Source organism: Protopterus annectens, chromosome 9.part0 (assembly GCF_019279795.1).
Source record: "Protopterus annectens isolate FY-2018-M chromosome 9.part0, PAN1.0, whole genome shotgun sequence".
In the NCBI taxonomy this organism is placed as follows: Eukaryota; Metazoa; Chordata; order Ceratodontiformes; family Protopteridae; genus Protopterus; species Protopterus annectens.
The window spans coordinates 1318704705-1318726157 of record NC_056743.1 but is presented as its reverse complement, the minus strand read 5'-3'; the positions used below and the strand labels follow the sequence as shown (position 1 = coordinate 1318726157).

Sequence of the window (21453 nt, the reverse complement as noted above, 5' to 3'; positions counted from 1 at the left end):
GGTAATGGTGTTCACAGTCCACAAGGGTTGCGCTACATCATCTTCTCCTTTCGGATGCTCCCATTAGGGGTCGCCACAGTACATAATTTCTTCCTGCCCTCTGCATGTCCTCTCACCACAGCCATAAACCTCATCTTAGGCATTCCTCTTTTCGTGTTACCTGGCAGCTTCATCCTTAGCATCTATTTCACAATATACTCTGCATCCCTTCTCAGCACATAACCAACTTAATCCTGCCCATATGGCATGGTCTACTAACCTTCAAACCTTGCCTGACCCTCTAATATACTTATTCTTAAACCTGTCCACCCTTGTCACAACCAGTCCAAATATTAACATAAATTGATTAAGGGTAGACCTACAACAGGTCCTGGAAACTCTCACCCTATAAGCCAGACTAATATTATCTGGAAGGCTATGGAGCACAGCATTGTGGAACTCATTAACAGAGACATTATGAACCTGCAAACACTGCACTATACCCACTTAGGTTCTCTAAAGGCCAGATCATGGCTCCTACACCTAGTAGACTTCAAGCCAGTCAACAAGGCTATAGGTGAGGTCAACACAGCCAAGCTATAGCTCACCAGCAATTCATACCCATCCCACATACTGGTATTATACATAACCTCAACAGACCGACCATAAACAATTGTTAGATGATGGCTTGACAACTGATGCACAGATGTAGGACACACAGTAACATTTGCAACCTCCATGTACTATTCTATGCCAGTAACAAGTGGTATTCACCTGCACTCAGTCCTGGGACCACTCCTGTTTGGCATATAGCTTTCTTAGGTACAAGCAAACACAGTAGGGATATGTCTGCCCACATTTGATGACAGTGCATACTGTGGGCTATACTTTATTCTCCAGATGACACACACATATCCTCCAAAAGGGTATCATACAGACAGATACCTGGTGTCAAACTCATGCTGTAAAGCTATAAGCCAAAGAAAGCATAGTTATCCACTTTTAGAAAACAAAGTACCCCCAGAGTACCACATAGGTAGTAGCCCCCAAAATGTGGAACGGATACAAATGTATACATAGAGCCATGTGTTGTCATCTTTCCTTTGATAATCACATTACCAAAGGGTTTTGGAAATCCCTCTGTGGAGCACATAAGCAATAAAGAGTTTGCATGCAGATCCACAGAGTTTGTTGCACACCTATAGTGGTTAGTCATCTTTGCCAGACTTTGCTTGCTTTGGTACCGGCTTCAGATATACCTCAAGCATAAACCCTCACTCACACTCTTCAATAGAAACTGTGATGAGTGGATGTGAAATGGAAGATGTAGCCCAGGGATCACTACAGTGGCCAAGTTTGTCACAAGCATACAGAAGTGGACCTAAGGTCTGGAAAGTGCCAGCACGCTCTGGCAAAGATAACAGATGTGTTCATGGAGAAAGCAAAGTACCCACCTATGAAATACTTGAGGTCACATGTATGTATATAGATTTGCCCCACAGCTACCTTACATGTGTAATGCATATACAGTTGTCATTGTGATATGTCATACACTAGAAAAATCAAAATCCACTCCACATTGGCCAACGGTGTCACACACCTGGAGCACACACAGTCAGCAAGTGTGAGATTCAAACTCTTTCCTAACTACATTGATACTACAGCAGTATGCATTTACACAACGTGCTATACACATTACTGGGATTTCACCTTTCCACAGGTATATTTGTAGGATGGTGACATCATGAGACTTGACAAAGATGAGTATACCACTTTTAAGGGGTGTGAGTAGTCTCCAAAAAGGTTGCTCCTCCCCAGGGGGAGACACACTCTCACACACACACACAATTGGCAAGTACAGGATTCAAACCCCTACCTAACCACATTATGATACTACAGCAGTACACATTTACACGACGTGCTATACACATTACTGGGATTTCTTCTTTCCACTGGTATATTTGTAGGATGGTGACATGAGACAACAAAGATGAGTATACCACTTTTAAGGGGTGTGAGTAGTCTCCTAAAAGGTTGCTCTCTCCCCAGGGAGAGACAGAGACACACACACACACACAGTTGACAAGTGCAGTGTTCTTAATCCAAACTAAGTACGTCTTTACACTTCAGCAAGCAATATGGAGTTACAGGGTGCAATACAGACATTACTTGCTGACAGTTTGCACAAAGGTTTTTTTCACTTTTGCTAACCTCAGCAGGCTTATCATACTAGGTGTATTGTGTGTGTATTGTATGCATAGGCCATGACCATATCATATATGGGTTGATGCACCACATGCTGGCACACTCAGGGTCAAACCTTGAGCATCTTACCTTCACCTACATGATACTGCAGTATAACAGATGATAAACTTCAACAATTGGCTGGGCTTCTGGTGTCATTCAAAGGGGATCCAGTCTCTGTCTGCCTGTGATGACATGATAGACAAGCCTTGTTGCTTCGCTACAGATGGTTTGCACCTGTCACCTCTATGCTTCTGAATACTGGCTAAAGCTCTTGCTGTCCCCATATTACCTTTTTTAAGCAAGGCTCAAAGGTTCCTAGGTTCATAGGTAGGTACTAGGCTATCGGCCCTGGGGCCTGTACAAGCCCAGCCAAAAAGGTACCCTGGCTTTTGCCACCCAAGAAATTTATTTTCCTGTGCCACTGTTGAGCAGAGACACAGAAGTGATCCCCAGGGTGGATTTCCTATTTCCCATCCAATCAAGATTTTTCTTGAAGAGTGCTAATGAGGAGCTTTGTTTGATATAGATAGGTAGTTTATTCTGGAGTATGTGAAGTCTCTGGGACAGGAATCTATCCCTCCGGCATGTTCTGTTTATTGTGGTGACAAGGTTTAGGTCCCTAGAGTGTGTAGGTTCATAGGTAGGTACTAGGCTATCTGCCCAAGGGCATTTATAAGCCTAGCCAGAATGTGTTGGCTTTTGCCGCCCTTTTAAATTAGTTTCCTAGGCCTCTGTCTAGCAGGGTCACTGAAGTGATCCAGGGGGTAAATTTACAATTTCCCATCCACTCGTCAAGATTCTCTCTTGAAGAGAGTCTGTGAGGAGCTCTGCCTAACATCAACTGGGATTCTATTCCAGAGCGAGGGAAGTCTCTGGGACAGGAATCTATCCCTCCAGCACGTCCTGTTTATTGCTTTGCTGAGGTTTAATTCACTAGAGCATGTGGCTCTGAGATTTGTTTTTCTTGAGGTGGAGCATGTCCATTAATTCCGGGTTGGACATGGCCTTATAAGTCGGGCATAGATCACCTCCGAGCAGGCAGTAAGCTACCAAGTAGAGCTGGAGTTTCTTTAGTCGAGCTGCATAGGGCATCTCTTTGAGGCCCATGATCCTCTTGGTGAGGTACTTCTGCAGTCTTACCAGCTGTTGCATGTGCCAATTAAGGTACATAGCAAATGGGGCATTGTACTCTATTATGGGCCTAATGAGTGATGAGTAGAGGGGCACAATGACCTCTCTTGATCTAGAGGTGAACCCTTTTGTGATTAGGTGGGCTACATAGAGGGAATATCTAACCATTTTGGCAATGTGATTTTCAAAGGAGAGGTTACTATCTACCTGGGTCCCCAGGTCCCTAATTACATTTTCCGTACCTAGTGGATTACTACCTATGTGGTAATTCATGGGCACTTTGTTTTTTCCAAAGGGGATGACTATGCATTTTGGTTTGATCCATGCATCCCTGTAGATGCTCATATAATGCACTTGTAAAGGATTCTGCGGATTGGATAGCATTATCCTGTAGCAAGGGGGCTTTGAAACTTTCCACTTCAGTCTTGAGAAGTGTGAAGTTTGCTTTTGAAAAGTTTTTCACAGTGGTTTCCTTGACTGGGGGTGGGGTCGGGATGTGGATGTCCAGTGTGATTACTTTATGATCTGATCTTACAGCGAGGGGTTTACCTCTGGGGTGGAACACTAATCCCCCATGTTGGTGGTGATCAGGTCCAGTATGTTGTCACCTCTAGTGAGCATGGTGACCAGCTGTTCCAGGGCATTTTGAGTTTATAAACTCTACGAAGCATTGGGCAAAGGAGTTTGTACTTGAGTAATTCTCCCAGTCAGTGTTTGGGTAGTTGAAATCTCTTAATATCATGGTGTTTGGTAGGACCTTTATATTTTCCAGTGTTCTCAGGAATGCTGAGTGAGGGTCCTGAGACAAGGTAGGTGATCTGTAGCAGGCTATGATCTGATAAGCAGCTTTGCCCACTGTTAGTTGCACTTGGATGGTCTCCGAGGCCTCGTGCTGTGCCACTAACCTGGAGGTGTGGGTATCCTTTATGAAAATGGATACACCTCCTACTTTTGTATTTTGGTCCGGGTTTTGGGGCCGAAGCTCGGAGAGATTGGGATTTCAAGTGCAGCATGTCCAACAGCTCTGTGTTTGACATAGCTTTGTATGTTACTCAGAGATCACCTCTGAGTAGGCGATATGCGACCGAGTAAAGCTGGAGTGTTTTGAGACTGTCTGTGTAGGGTATGTATTTGAGGCCGCTAATCCTCTTTGTGAGGTATTTCTGCGGGCTTTCCAGTTGTTGCAGATGTCTTGTGAGGTACATACCAAAACGGGCATTGTACTCTATAATGGATCTAATGAGTGATGAGTAGAGGGGAACAATGACCTCTTTTTTTCTGCATGAGAAACCTTTTGTGATGAGGTGTGCCATGTAGGATTTCCTGACTACTGTGGCAATGTGATTATCAAAGGAGAGTGTTAAGTGTACTACCGCCTAGGTTGTAGTTCATGGGTACAGTGTTTTTACCAAAGGGGATGACAATGCACTTTTTGGCATTGAGCTTGAGGCCATGGCTTTGACACCAGGCATCTGTCTCAGTGAGGCCCTTTTGTAGGATGTCCACATCATTAGTAGTTTTGATTATGGCTCCTAGTTTGCAGTCATCTGGGAACTTCATTAGCCAAAGACCTTCTGTGTTAGCCTGTACTTCAGGGAAGTAGATACCAAACAGGACAGGACACAGGACTGAACCCTGTGGTACTCCACTTGTCACTGGTCTGAAGTCAGACTTGCAGCCTGCTACTTTCACAGTGTGGGTTCTGTCAGTGAGCCAGTTGGCAACCCATCTTGTGACATAGGGATTTATACCTAGTTTAGTGAGTTTATCTATAATTCCAGAGTGGGGGATGGTGTCGAAAGCCTTGGCAAGATCTAGATAGGCTGTGTGAACCACCTTACCCTTGTCTACAGCTTGGTGACTGCTTCGAAGAAATCTATCCAGTTTAGGAGACATGATCTTCCTTTTACAAACCCGAAATGGTTGTGGTCCAGAGTTTGGAGATTACCAGTGTCTTTGTTTAGAAGTTCCATCATGATATGTTCCATGGCCTTGCAGACTAGGCTCATCAGGCTTATGGGGCACTAGTTCCCGGGGTCCATGGTGGCTCCCCCCTTGTGTAGTGGGATAACTGTCGCTGTGGGCCATTCAGCAGGCACAAAGCCTGAGGTGAGGCTATGATTGAACATGGTGCCAGTTCGTTCTGTAGTTCAAGTAGAACGCAGCCTGGGATGTTATCTGGTCCCATGGATGCTGTGTTCCTGGCTTTGGAGAGTGGTTTTTACCTGTGCAGCCATGATTACAGCAACTTTGCATTCTTCCAGTATAGAGATGGGCTCTTTCATGGGGGAGAGGGGGGTAAAGTTATCACTGATCCTATTTGCCAGGATGTTGGCAATATCAGTTGGGTCTGTATATTTAGTGCCATTGTGCTGTAACTCAGAGCAGATCTGAGTGTTGCCATTGTGATTCTTGACATAGCTATACAATGCTTTGTGGTTGTCTTTAGAATCAGTGGTGATTTTGTTTTCGTAACTAGCTTTGGAGGATTTTATCAGGGATCGCAGCTTCTTACTGAGGCTGACCCTGGAGCTCCTCCACTCATGGGTTTTACCCTCTTTTGCAACAGTTTCTTCCTTCTGTAGTGCAGTTTGTTTATGGCAGGGGACCACCAGATTGGCTTCCTTTTCTTGGAGGATAGCGTCTTGGTTCTGTTTGGGATAGCACGATCCATGCACTCATGTAAGTGCTTATAAAGTGCAATTGTGTAGGATTCAGTAGTTGTAACTGTATTGTCCATCTGCATGGGTGTCCTGAAGATCACCACTTCTGTCTTAAGAATCATGAAGTTGTCTTTGGAGATTTTTTTTAACATGGTTTCCTTAATGGAGGGTGGGGGCAGAATGCCGATATGTAGGGTAATTAGCTTATGGTCAGATCAGACCAATGAGGCGTTGACTTCAGGTGTGGAACACCGGTCACTCAGGACAAACCAAACCCCGTAACCAACACAAATAACCACACAGTGAGCTAAATGCTACTCATTGCCAGAAGTCTTAGCCTCCAGATGCACACACTCGAGGCTCTTTTCAGTATGGACAATATTGATATCTGTGCAGTAACAGAAACCTAGTTCAAGGCTCCGGAGAGCACACCAGCACTACCAGGATACTACTCATTCCGTACCTTCCAGCATCAGAACCTGGATCATAGCACATAGAGTGGGGATGTATCCATATTCATCAAGGATACCTACACCTCTCTCTACAGGATATGTACCCATAGAATGTTGCACAGCAACGTTCTTCCCACTCCACAGGGGTGGGGCCACAAAAGACTCTATGAACCTGATGAGTCTGATCTGCAAGGCAATGGAGCCAATCATAATGGAAGTCAACAATAAAGACATTGGGAACCTTCACACAGTTGAGCACACCCAGTTTGGCTTCGTCAAATGCAGATCACGCCTCCTGAACTGGGTGGATTTCTTTGAGACAGTTACCCAGGCTACAGATGATTGAAATGAGCTCCACACAGCCTACCTATACCTCGCTAAGGCCTTTGGCACCATTCCCCAGTCAGGTATCATAGATGAACTCACCAACCTGGGCATGAATCCATACATCACAAGATGAATTGCAAACTGGCTCACAGATAGATCCCACAAATTAAGAGTTGCTGGCTATATGTCAGACTCTACACCAGTAATGACTGGTGTCCCCCAGGGTTCAGTCCTGGGGTCCCTCCTGTTTGGTATAGACTTCTCAAAAGTACATGCCAACACACGAGGGTTATGGTTGACTAAGTTTGCTGGGAACTGTAAAGTGTTTGCTATAATAGATTCCCCAGATGACACAAATATTCTCCAGAAGAGACTCTGAGACAGATGTGTGGTGTCAGAATCATGGCCTCAAGCTCAGTGTGGAAGAATGCATAGTAATCCCCTTTGGTGAAAACAAAGTACCCACAAACTACCACATAGGTGTTACCCCCGTAAAACTGAGAAGGTAATAAGGGATCTGGGGACACAAGTAGATAGTCATCTTTCCTTTGACAACCATGTTGCCAAAGTGATTGGGAAATCCTATGTGGCCCACCTAATCAACAAAGGGTTTGCATCAGGATCAAAAGAGGTAGTGGTGGCCCTCTACTCTTAAGTCATCAGACCCATCATTGAATACAATGCACCATTTTGGATGTACTCAACTAAGCATATCCAGCAGCTGTAGAGACCACAGAGGTACCTCACCAAGAGCATTACTGGTCTGAAACAGTTGTGTTATGCAACACAACTGGTAAAACTAAATCTGTTCTCCGTTGCATACCACCTACTCAGAGGCACACTCTGCCTAACATACAGAGCCATGTCCAACACAACTGTTGAACATGCTCCATCTACGGATAACAAAATTGAGTCACACTACATACTCCAGGAATATGAACCTCATCACAACAATGAATACAACATGCTGGTGGGATAGAGTACCATCCCAGACACTTGCCTTACTGTGGAACAGAGTCCCAATGTACATCAGACAGAGCCCCTCGCTGACACTCTTCAATAGGAACTTTGATGAGTGGATGAGAAACAGAAAATTCACACCAGGCATCACATCAGCAGCCCCACTGGAAAGGGGCTTAGGGTGCTAACTATTAGAACTAGGGCTTGGGAGACTACCCAATGGAGTGGTGAAAGTTGCACAACCCGCCTAGGCTAATCTATGCCTTCCTGAAGATGGTCTACTACATACCTATGAACCTATGTGACAGGTACATGTCTACAGATAGTAGATGTGTATTTCATTGTACAGTCATGTTGTACAGCAGGCACATGGACCACATACACTGTAATGCTTACCTGCCCATCCATCTTTGGCTTATTGTACTGTGTTCCCCCTACACACACACACACACACATATGTATATATATATATATATATATATATATATATATATATATATATAGGTAGGTAATAGGCTATCTGCCTGAAGGCATATATTAGTATGGCCAGAGTGTGCAGCTATCACCACACATGGGGTTAGTTCCCTAGGCCTCTGTGTAGTAGAGCTGATAAAGTGATCCATGGTGTGACAGTTCAGTTTCACAATACACTCATCAAGGCTCCTCTGGAAGAGTGTCAGTTAGGGACTCAGCTTAATGTAGGTTGGGAGCCTGTTCCAAAGCAAGGGAAGTATCTGAGTTAGTAATATATCCCTCCAACATGTTCTGTTTATTGTTGTGATGATGATATCCCTAGAGCATGTGACACAGTGAGCTTGGGTTTACTTCAGATAGAGCATGTACATCAGTTCTGCATTGGACATGGACCTGTCTGTTGGGCAGAGATCGCCAGAGTAGACAGTATGCAACAGAGTACAGATTGAGTTAAATTCAGTCTTGTTGCATGGGGCAACTGTTTGAGGCCAGTAATCCTCTTGTTGAAGTACTTCAGTGGTCTTTCCAGCTGCTGAAGGTGCCTAGTCAGATTCATTGCAAGTGTGCCGTGATACTCTCTGATTGGTCTGATGACTGATGAGTAGAGGGAACCTCCTTTGACCTACATGCAAAGACCTTGGCAATTTGTGGGAACACACAGCATGATTTTCTAACCACTTTGTGAATGTGTTTCTGGAAGTAGAGATGACTATCCACATGTGTCCATAGATCCCTTATTATTACCTCCATATTTAGGGTGTTGGCACCTATGTGGTATTTGTATGACTGTAGCTCGAGGCCATAATTTTGACACCACATCTGTCTGACTGAGACCCTTTTTAAGGATGTCTCTGTTGTCCCAAACATCGATTATGACAACCTTTTTGCAGTCATCCACAAACTTTGTTAAACATAGCCCTTGTGTGTTTGACTGTATTTCTGAAAAGTATACACCAGACAGGAGGGGTCCCAGGACTGAGCCATGAGGGACAGCAGTTGTTACCAGCTTGAACAGGAGACCACAATTCTTACCTTGTGGGATCTATCTGTGCCCCAGTTGGCAATCTATCAGCTGACATACGTGTTTATGCACAGGTTGTTGATGTTGTGGATATGACATGTGTGGGATGTTGGAAAAGGGCTTTTCAAGGTCTATGTAGGCCGTGTGGAGCTCATTACATTGATGTATGTCCTGGGTGACTGCCTTGAAAACTGTCTAGCAGGTTTTGGAACCATGATCTGCCCCTGACCAAACCAAAATGGGTAGGGTTGGGTGTTTGTAGGCTCCCAATAGCTCTGTTTATGAGTTCCATAATGATAGACTCCATGGCCTTGCAGATCAGGCTTATAAGACTATAGTTCCCATGGTCTGTTGTGCATCAATACTTGTGGAGTGTGCCAAATGTTGCTGTAACGCATTCAACAGTTTCATATCCTGTACAGAGGGTGAGTCTCAACAGACTGTTCAGGTGCAGGGTCTGTTTGTTTTGGGAGTTCACATATGACACAGCTAGGGAAACCATGTCATCCCATAGACACCGTGTTTTTAGGTTTGGCTAGAGCTGTTTAACCATTGTATATGTGATTTCTGGGTTTTCACAATCTCCAGGTATGGTAGTGGGCCCTTTTGTCAGTGAGGGGGGGGGGGTAAATATGTATGAACCTGTCTGACAAGATGTTAGCAATGTCAGTCATATACATGTATTCATTTACACTTTGCACTGACTCAGAGCATATATGAGTTTACATTGATATTTATGACATAGCGAAAGAAAGCTTCATGGTTCTCTATGGACTCTTTGGCAATATTTTTGCCAGAACATGGCTTGGATAATGTTAGGAGTGCTCATTGTTGCTTGATGATACTGATCTGAGATTTATTGATGATCTTTGCATTTTCACTTTCTTTGAACAACTTAAATACTTGTAGTACATAGTTTGATTATGACAGGGGTCCAATATATTATATGGGTCTGTTTTCATATCACTGTGTGCGCAAGGCAGGATTGGTGAATAGTGACAAGAGTCCGGAGTAAGAACTGCAACTGCCAGATATGTGTGGCCCACTGCTGTACTCAGACATGGCCTAAGTGTGTGAGCATGCCCAGTATGACCTTTCAGTATGTTGTTGACTGACATTTGCTTCATTTGTTAAGTGTGTGAGCAGGCCCACTATGGGCATATATACTGTATGTGTGTGTAAAATCAAGTTTTTATTTTTACTTCAGGGCTCACCTTTGTGTTGTACATTGACAGGAAGCATGCTGTGCCTGTAGGGCTTCCATGAGTCAATTTGCATAGACTTATCAAAATTTCTACATACAGGGGGGATAGCTATTATTTGTACATTTCTACCCGGGGGGTACACCTGATTGTTACCGTGGGTGTACATTGGATGAGGGGTACACCTGGCACTTATACACATTTGCTAGGCCTGCACTGCTATGTTAGGTACTCTATTTCAGTCTGTACTGTTGCCTATCGTACTGGCTTGAGGCATACCATTGTACTACAGACCTTGGCTTCCAATTTTATGCATATTAGTTTGTGACTTTATAGCCTACCCAACCCACATCACACTGCCTGGCCTGCTGTTATCTGTCTGCATAGGCCTGGGGGGAGGTTACTCATATGCCTCTTCAGAGGGCATGATACAGCATTTGTTTGTGTTGGTCTTCAATTGTCCTGCTGGCTGTGACTGTTAGGTATATGACCCCCCAACTGGTATGTGTGAGTGACTTAAGTTGTGTCTGTGCCAGTGCAATACTGTCATGGCTTAGTGGTTCAGTACTGTGACTGTAGTGCACAGTATCCTGAGTTTGCGCCCTGTCACTGCTTTTTATTTTCCTGCTTGGCAGACCTGACTGGTTAAGGAACAGTAAAGCAGGTGTGAGTGTGTTTATCCGACTTTGCTCAAAATTGCCCGATGTTGCGCTGGTTAGTGCGGTGTGCAGCAGCTATACGCAATTGTATTTAAATGTGCTCAATACTGGTAAAATCTGTTTAGCAGTGCTTTATATTGCTTAAAATAGGGACTCATGCCTCAGGTGGTACTGCAGGCTGCCTATGTCGGATGCACATATTACACTCCCTATACATGTTTGAAAACAGGTAGTGTCAAGTTCGGCATCCCTTTTACTGTATGTGCGAGTCAGAGAGAGGTGTCATTTCCAGGGTTCCTACTGAGTCAGTGTATGTGCTATGCGTTGCCTCTTTGCCAAGGCCAGGGCATACTGGGCATGCCTCCTTCTGCCTACTGGGGCAGGCTCAGGTTGTTGTTCCTCCGAGTCATGCTGTGCCTGTGCAGGCCTTGGCAATGGTGGGGGGCTGTTTGGCCCTGCCCCATGTTGTTCCTGCTGCAGCTGTTTCCACAGGATCATATTGTGTAGCATGGCACATACCATGACAATTTGGGTACATGTAGTTGGTGAGTACTGCAAGGCTCCACCAGATGTGTCCAGGCACCGGAACCATGACTTGAGCATCCCAAACACATGCTCAATTATGTTTCTTGTTTGTCCGTGTGCCTCATTATGGAGTTCTTGTGTGGGTATGTGTGCATTTCTGATGGGTGTCATCAGCCATGGCTCCAGTGCGTATCCAGCATTTCCCACTAGGTGACCATCAGGGATGTCCCCATTGGCAAATCTCTGGTACAGCTGCGTCAGATGTGGGAATTGTGATAAGTTCCAGGGCAGCCAGCACACACATTCATTATTATGCCCTGGGCATCGCACATGACCTGGCAGTTGATGGAGGGGGAAGCCCTTGCGGTTGATGTAGACCCTACCCCGCTCACCGGGTGGTACTTTGATGTGTATGTGTGTGCAGTCTGTTGCACCTACTACCTCAGGGCATTCTGCTGTTTGGTGGAAAAGATGCATATTGCTGGCCAATGCCTCATGGGAATTGGGGAAATATACATGCTCACCGACATGTACTGACATGGCATCCAGGAACTGGTGCAGTACCCTGGATGCTGATGCCTGTGAAATCCCCATCATATCACCATTTGGTCTCTGGAAGGTACCTGTAGCTAGTATTCTTAGGCCAACACATACCTTGGTATCCACTAGGATGGGTTCCCCTCTGTTGGTTCTGTGTGTGAGGCGTGGCCGGCACATCTCAAAAATTTGCTGCAGGAGGTCTCTGTCCACCCTATAGTGCTCTACTATCTCCAGCTCATGTAGCCCCTTGTAGGTTACCCTGGGTCTGTACACTGTTCTCCGTCTCCTCACTGTGGGTTGCTCAGCAGCATTCACAACATCACCACCTTGCACATGTTTGTTTATGATAGCAAGAGCAGCCCCTAACATTTTGTCTGACTTTAAAGTTTTTAAGCTTTCCCTCTTTGTATACTGTAGTGTTGCAGAGTTCTTGGGGAAAAAACAGGGAAGAATGTTTGCAGAGTTTAAAGTGCTGGGCTAGTCTACTACCTGTGTAATTGGCTGATTCTGATATATTTCACATAGCAGCTCTGCTAGTTCTTCTTGGTCAACTTCCTACTACTACTACTTTTCCTTCCTTTTCCCCTTTCTGTTTCTGCTTGGGGCAGTGCCGCGCAAACATGCGCACATGCTGTGTGCATGTTTGCAAGAGATTTCAGATATTTCCATGGTGTGCACCGTTGGTTTCTGGTTTTCAAAAAGGACAGCTGTAGACATGCCTCTTGCAATCCTGAGCAACTCAGGGCAAACACAAGTCACTCTGCTCCAATTAGCTTACAGCCTTTCTGACACACCCCTTCATGATGTTACCTATATTCTACTCTACTACTCCCCTACTCCTACACTTTTACACTCTTGGGACATGGCTCACATGCTGGGGAAAATTGGGATTCACTATCCTTATTTGCATAGGATTGCTTACTAATGCATGGTTACATCTCTCGCACTGAGCTTCCCCCCACTTAGCAACCACTAAGTGGCCATGTTGTCTTCAGCCTGCCATTCACCTGCATAGTAGGATAAGCTTTTTAGTGAAAATGGCTATTTTAAAATTATTTTCTTGTTTTTAAAGTGCCGCATGTTTGTGCGGTGTTGTGCTATGCTTACATCGGGGGGGGGGGGAGTTAGACTTTTTAAACATTTATAAATGCCAGTGGCCTTGTATTTGGTCATTGACATGGTTCCTCAACTGTATGCATCCTTTATTTGGAGCTGTCATAGCTCTGTTTAGCTATTTGCAGAATGGTACTCCGTTACCACCGGAGTACATTTCTGCAGATAACACTAATCTTCCATGGACAGGTTAGTGGTTCCTGGATTGCAAATTTACCTCATTTGCATAGCTTTCAGCAGCAAATGAGGTAATTTGCATACCATGACGCTGTCTGTGCAAGAGTAGCTTTAGCAGCTCTCGTGCACACCCCTGCTCGCTGTACCTGGATCGCACGGCAGACATCTTGCCTCTGTGAGCTCCTACACTCTTCTGGCACTCCGTGCAAGCTTTTGTAAATCCGGCCCATAGATCCAGTTACTATGAGGGTGAACAGCATGCTTCATTGCTGAGCTACAGCATTGTCTGGCATTAGAAAAATGACAAAGCAAGAATTAAATTTTTTTTGGAATATGAATTGCCACTGGAGAAAGTTGTAAATCTGTTTAAAGTAGTAGAGTTTACCAGTATTCAGACAGAGGAGGTTGCTGAAGACTTAAATGTGTGGAATATCAAAATGAAGCTAAAATTGTGTAACACTAGGCAGAACAACACTGTCAAGGCAAACTATGATGTGAGAAATGCTTCAGAATATGTCTGCAAAATAAGGTTACTGTTATGCAAAAGTCTAATGTAGTTAAAAATAATAAGCATTCAGGGCTACAGCCTCCAATGTGTTCAACTGCACAATAAAAGGCCGCATCCAGCTCTAAATAGAGAATGTATTATGTGGACAGCCTAATAAGTTTTCTCAGTTATGCAGGTTGCCATATAGGGGGTAGAAAATGTTTTAAAAGTGACTGAGGCAAATAAAAGTGATGACTGTATAATGTCACTGATAAGCAATTCTGAATGATCCACTGTAAGAAAAAAAATGTTTTTTTTCTGAATGCACTTAATGTGTTTTAAGACTGTGTATGCTCTTTTTATTTAGCACAAGAAACTATCAATGTTACCAGTGTGAAAACACTGGGCTGAAATACTGTGTATGACTGGGACATTTGTCCTAGATACAGGAGCAGAATGCTATACTTGTAAAATTGCATTCAGGAAACAGGGCTTGGAAAAAAGTCAGAAGCTTCATTACTGAATAGTTTAGTCATAAACTGAAACTGCCAGGCAGGATTGATTTATGTGTGGGTGTAAACAGAGTGCACCTTATTGTTTCAAGTTATATCACTACAGCAACTTGATATATTGGGAAGATCTTGTGCAAAACTGGATGTGGTAAAGTAAGTTTACCAGTGTACAGATGCAAATACAGAACACTAGAGCTGACAGTGCATTAATCAAAATGATTTGCAGACTTGGAACAAACTATGATTCACACAGTCATAGAATGAATAATTTGCACGCTTGTGAGTACATGTATGCTTATGAAGCAAACACATATGCAGATTCATGGAGTATAGCCTGTTAATTCCTCAGTAGCAGAGTGATGTGATATGGAATTACAAATTGCAAACAAAAACTTGCGTGCATGTATATCATTTTACATTTTTTGAACAGTAGACAGATGTATTTAATGGACTTTATGACTTCTCCTGTCACACTATGCATAACTTGAAGATTCAGTTGCTTAAAATATGGTACTGACAGGAAGAACAGATGAAAAAAGAAAAAAAGTTCCATAACAAGTCTAACTGCATGAGATATAAGGTCTGCTGTTCAAATCCAGCAGAGTGATTTTGTCAAACTGCATAACAAAGTGTTGGAGAGAATCCATAAAGTGCACTTCAGAATTGAGTGTAAATAAAGGACATGCAATAAAGTGTTTTGGCATGGAATGTCTTATCAAACAGAAGTCATGATAAAAAAAAAAAAAGACACTGTAGTAACTCCTGAAATTCCAGACAAACCATGGAGTGATGCACCTGATTTAGTTGAAGGACAATTGGTATATCATCTGCATTGACTATTAGTGAAAGTATCCAGGGTTAGGGGTGACCTTACGACCTGTCATTGCCAAATGAAATCTGGGGTTTTTTTTTTTTTTTACACATAAAAATCCATGATATTCTCAGCTCAGATAATGATCCTGAGTTTGTTAATCAAGAATTTTGTATATTTTACAAAACTAGGCATTTCAGTGTGTAAATTCTTCATAAAGGTATATGTAATTGAATGGTTGAGTAAAGAGAGTTATGAAAACAGTGAATGTACCATAAAAATGTTCCCAGTTCAGAATGTTTTATCTCACTCTTTGAGTACTTCAACCCATAGGGTTTTCACCTCCATACTTGATGTTAGAGGGAGGAATGACGACAAAGCTGCCAGTATCATCTATTCTGTTTCAGACTAAAAGAAATTTAGTGTGTGCAGTTGTCATGGCAGGAAGTACAACAGAATGCTACAATCCTAGATAATCTAAGTCCTTACCAATATTGATAAATTGATATTGTATCTAGCTGTATTGTACTGAATTATGTACATATGTTGATTTTGTTGTTATGTACTGTATAATCTCTGATCATATTCAGTTTATCATTTGTTATATATTACCAGGCTAGTATGAAAAGGTCCAGCAAACTCCTCCTCTTATTGAAAACACATTTAAAAAATAAAATTGTTAGAATACATAATCCAACTCACAAACATTTAAGAGTATCAGGAAGTAGTCGTAAATAGTCATGCAAACACAAGAGTTGTAACACTGTCAAGACAAAGGGGGTTGACTCTTTAGCATAATAAAAGGCATTTGTATAGGGTTGGACATTTCTTATCTCAAAACAGACATGTACCTGAGAAACTGCTAATAAGGGACACGTCAAGCCATAAAGTGCCACAACCACCAAATCAAGAGGGTTGGACATTTCTTATCTCAAAACAGACATGTACCTGAGAAACTGCTAATAAGGGACACGTCAAGCCATAAAGTGCCACAACCACCAAATCAAGAAACTTCCTGAGATGCATAGCCATCTTGACCACTGCCCATATGTGACTGTTGAACCTGCTGTGGTATCATTGTTATTATCATAGTAGCGACTTTAAAAATCACTAGATATGTGATAATTAAAAAGCCATCCAATGGAATTACTTTTACATGCCATGACAGCAGGTAGTATAATACTGCAGCTAACCACTATAAAGTTTCTTGTTGCAAATCATTTAATGCATTGTGCACATGCTCATATACATACACATGTAAACATGTAGGAAGATGAATTGCACTCACTCTCCCTTACTTTAAGATCTTTCTTTTGCTGGAATCAAAACATCCAAGTTACAAGTTAGGTGAGCAATTTTGTCTTAAGTCAGAACTACATTTGGCCACTAGAATAATAGTACATAAACTCAAAATGAGGCTTGTTGTAACATACTGTAAACAGACAGGATTCTAGATCAGAATAAATCAGTCATTGTGGAATCAGAAAGTATATGATCCTACAGAAGTACCAGGCTGAAAGGAGGGAAGATGTGTAGCACTTGGCCCCTGTTGAAGTCGGTGGCACAAAATGTCAAAAAGGTGTTGACATCAAACTGAAAAATGTCTTCTATGGCAGCATTTTGTGCACAGTGGAAATGACAAATGGTAGAACAGTCAACATGAAGTGAGAAAATAGTCTTCCAGGTCTGCCTTCATAAATTCTCATAAAGGCTCTGAGATTTTCAATTGTAATAGAACCACCACCCATCACTAGTAATGAGGATGTGTGAAAGCAATACAGCTGAAGAACTGGGTCATGGGAATTTGCTTATAATGGGAGCTCAGTTGTCCAACACTGAGTGGTGGGCTGTGTGCTAAGAACACCAATAATCAGAGTGAAGCAGAATGCTGGCAGGGGAAAACACAGACGAAGTAAACCAGAATTAGTAGCTGCCTTGAGTGAGTATAATAATCAGGCTCCTATAGCCTGACAACCCCCCCCCCCGAAAAAAAAAAGAACAGCCATCTAGGGATAAGGGTTGTTCTAAATTCTTCAAAATTCTAACCCCCCCTCTCCCCCCAAAAAACTCGCAAGGGTAAACATAAACTCCTTTGAAGAAGCTCTGAAAAATGGACCACTAACCAGTATGGCATTACCAAGGTGAATATTAGATGGGGTATCTCTAAAGAAGAGTGTAGCCCAGTGTGCTGTCTATGTAGAGGAGGACAAAGGAATACTGTGTTCAGCTAGCTGGTTCCCCAGAGGGAAAAAGTCTGAAAAAAAATGACACCCCCACTGCCAACTAGGGCCTGTGCCCTGTGTTTATATGCTATCTGTACTCACCCTAGACAAACATACAACTTCCACAGTCAGACTGAGTCAGGTGAACCCCCCCCCCCATCAGAGGACATGTAAGTGTCCCAGAGGAAAGTGACCCCCATTAGAGACCACAACTTAATCTCAGCTAGAAAAAAAAGTTTGAAAACTTAGAAAACATTATAAAACTGAATACCAGTTATTGTGGAAATACCAGGTGACACAGACAAACACAACATATTGTGGAAAGCCTCACCTTAGAAAGTGTCAAAACTGGTGTCATGTAAATAAGCTAAATAGCATTTTGATATGATGTGAAATTATTTTTTTGTAAATAGTGTTGTACAGAAAGCATGTTGTTCTTTAAGAAAAGACAGGTATGTCTCTGTATTAAGTAGTGGGGGTTCCTTTAAAAAAAATGGTGGTAATAAGCAGCTACCTGATTCGTTTCATATATTAATATAGGAGGGCTGTGGTCCTTGTGGTTAATGAAATTAACTTCTCATTACAGAGGAGTTTTGTGCCTGGAACAAGGGTAAAAGCGAAATTGAAGAAACCTGAGCTTATCTGGAGATATTCTAGTGAGGAATCCAACCAGGTGGAAATAACTGGAGTCTATTTTGGGACTAACAAACTGGTATGAGAAAATGTAGAGTTTTTGTTCCTTTTGTTTCATGTCCTAAAGAAATGTTTGTACCACTAAACTGGTATTTTGCTGTCCATTTTTAATAAAAAAAATCTGTTTTATTCTCAGAGTGCCTGTTGTGCCTTATTGTGATACCACATTGGTGTGTACATTTCACAAAACTGGAACACAAATGTGTACATGCAAACACTTTACGTTCTGCTGCCTGAACTGTAAGCAGATTTTTTCCCCAAATGAAGAAACAGCAATACAGTGGCATGGACTATGAGTTGTGTGACATGATAATGGTATAGCTAAGAGGATGGTGGCGGTGGTGGCGGCCAAGTCAACGGCCATGCCAAAAACAGTTCCATCTCTTAACTAACTAGGGAGAAAGACGTGTAGCTTGTTATGTTAGAACAGTATGGTAACCAGAAAGGGTGGGACTGGTTTGTCTGTTCTAGTAATCTCTTAGCCTAGCTAACTGTGAAACCATTTAAGGCCTCTATGGATATGGAAGGAACTGAATACCCGAACTACAGCAACATTAAAAAAGCACTGTTAACTTGACCTGGTGTTCCCTCTGAGACACAGGCTCAAAAGTTTTATTGCTGGACATTTTCTCCTAGCAAAATGACAAAATCTGTCAGTTATATGATGTAAAGCATGTACTTAAACTGTGGTTAGATCCTGAGGATCAATATACTAAAAGTAAAGTGACTGATATGTTAAGCACTGATAGCTTTCTTCTACTTTAAGAAAGTGGGTGTTTCAAACTGACCATAAGGATGCTGATTATCTTTTTAATGGTAAAGAGATTGATCTGATGTTGTTAATCTTCGTTCATTCCTTACTGATGGGTTATCGGTTCCATCCTCGGAACCAAGCCGGCCAATATCAAGCTCGCATCAGCCAAAAACTCTTGAGCCAAGGTCCTACCCAGAATGCTCTGCTCCCTGTTACCTCAGATCTTGTTTGCCGCTTTGCTGAACAGCCGTGTCAAGCCACTCTCTCAGCTAAGTGTCAAATTTTTTAACAGTTTATATATTATTACTCTAAATTTTTTCTCAAAAGTTTATTCTAATATTTTCCTACCTTATCACACACTTTAGACTCTCTCCCTTTAGTCTTTTCCCTTTATTACCCTCTTTTCTTACATTGTGGTAATTCTCCATTGCCATCGTTGGTAATCCTTCCTTTTCTCTTTTTACCCTTTTCTTGGGTAGCCGTTATTCGTCCTTTTGCCACTGTGCTTCTCCACACCAGCTATGTTGGATAAGAAAAGTTCTGTTGGTTTCAAGCAGTGCAAGGATTGCGGCTGTAAATTACTGCTTTCCGATGGCCATGACTTATGTGGCTACTGTCTTAATGTCTCCCACATGACTGTAGATCCTCTGTGTGGGATTTGTAAAAACTTCTCTACCAGGACTCTCAACAAGAGGAAGAATAAGTTAATTTTAAAAGGTCTCCTCATGTCTCCTTTCTCTGTGGCTATTTCTAGGTCAGAGAGCTCACCCCCTCCTGTTAAACCCTGCAAGAGGTTTTCTTCCTCTTCTTCATCAAAGTCACTCCCTTCTCTCTCTGGAGATCCTAGGGAGTCGACTCACAAGAAGGTGAAATTGATTACTACTTCAGCACTGCCACCTGTGACCCTTTCGGCTCCAGGCTTGGCACCACCCTAAATGATCCTGACTACAGCCATGTCTTCTTTATCGATATCGGCACCGGAGTTCCCAGTGCAGACAACTATGGTTCCGACAGTTCTGTCGCAACCCCTAACAGTACCATCAGTACAGGTTCAGTCCCCTTCAGTACCATTGGTACAGTCACCTTCGGCTCCAAGTATGACTTTTCTGTACTCCATGGCGCAGACTTTTTCGGCACTGACATGTACTTTGGTGCTGTCCTTCTCGGCACTGTCCTTATTGCCAGTGCAGACACTTTCAACTATGGCACCGTACCCTTTGGGGCAGACCTTTGCCTTTACGGTGCAGACACCTTCAACTACTATGGCGCTGACATCTTCAGTGCAGAAATTTTATACACCTTTTTCTTCGGTGCAGACTTCCTCGGCTCCGAGCTCTGCACCTATTGAATTAGCTAGGACCAAATATTCCCCTTCACTGGATCCTTTTGCAAGTAGTCAGTATAGTCCTTTCTTAGAAAGGCCAGAATCACCTTCTCCATGAGGTCAACCAAGAGTCCTTCTGAGCAGGATGTGTTGCGGTTTGTTGACCAGTTGCTTGTGGCCAGAGGTCTCTCTCAACTGTCGAAGTCCATGTTCCCTCATTCAGGTGAGTGTATTTTGCCTCAAACCCCAATGTATACTCCTCCTTCGACTTCCACTCAAGTTTCAAAGTCTATTACTCCAACAGTAGCTTCCCTCCCTCCGACTCCAATAGTGGATCTCACTTTGGTACCAGAGTCGTCCTTGTGGCCTTCGGTGAATTGGGCATCAGGCTGTTCTCAGGCCAGTGGCTGTGCCATTGGGGAGGGCATTCCTGGCTCCACGCCGATTGTTTTCTATGGCACCTTCCAGGGTGCTCATTCTTATGGTTCACGGTCCACTTGAGACTCCTGGTCTGGGGGCAGGCTCATCGAGGCAGGGTGTGACCCAGGTTCTGAGGTTGTCATACTCTGTTCCAGGCTCCCATCCCTCCTTGGGTGGGCCAGCCTTCCAGGCCATGGAGAGGGCGCTTGCCTCTGCTGGCAAAGCTCATTTGTCGGAATCCTGTCCCCCCTCTGTGCCACAACTGCCACAAGCTTCAACTCCCAGACACCGGGCACAAGAGCTTCAGGTCTCTCCTCCTCAGGAGACCTCCTATTTGCACTCTTCCCCAGAACCGGCCACTGAGGAAGCACCTCACAAAGCATCATGTAAGAGGAAGCACATGGACTCCACTGAGGAGTCATTGACTGAAGATATGGATTTTGATGACGGGGAAGGGTCACCCTCTGATGAGGTGTCCTTTGGTGACATCCTCGAGATCCTTAGACGGAGGGGTGACTGGAAGCCCTCTAATCCTTCCTCTGAGGAATCCGTATTCCTGCAGGTTTTTCATGCTTGGCCCCCTACCTCCTGGGTCACCCCGTCTGCTGATGAGCTTGTCCAGCACATATGGAAGGCTCCTGATACCATGGAAGCGATACCTAAGAGGCCAGATAAAATATTGCCCTCCGCTGTGCACCCCCACTGGTCACGTGGTCTTCCAGTAGATGCTATGGTGGTGGCAGCTGCTACTAAGAAGGAT

At 43.4% G+C, this 21453-nt stretch overlaps 1 protein-coding gene across 1 annotated transcript in view; it reads left to right on the top strand.

Moving 5' to 3' along the window:
- The window catches only part of RNF181 (ring finger protein 181), a 147827-nt gene extending 129497 nt beyond the window's left edge, over window positions 1-18330 (top strand). The window contains exon 5 of the mRNA XM_044084288.1: window positions 18089-18330. Within this exon, the coding sequence (XP_043940223.1) occupies window positions 18089-18220 (132 nt within the window). The 3' untranslated portion in view covers window positions 18221-18330. The remainder of the gene's footprint in view (window positions 1-18088) is intronic.
- Window positions 18331-21453: the final 3123 nt, after the last annotated feature.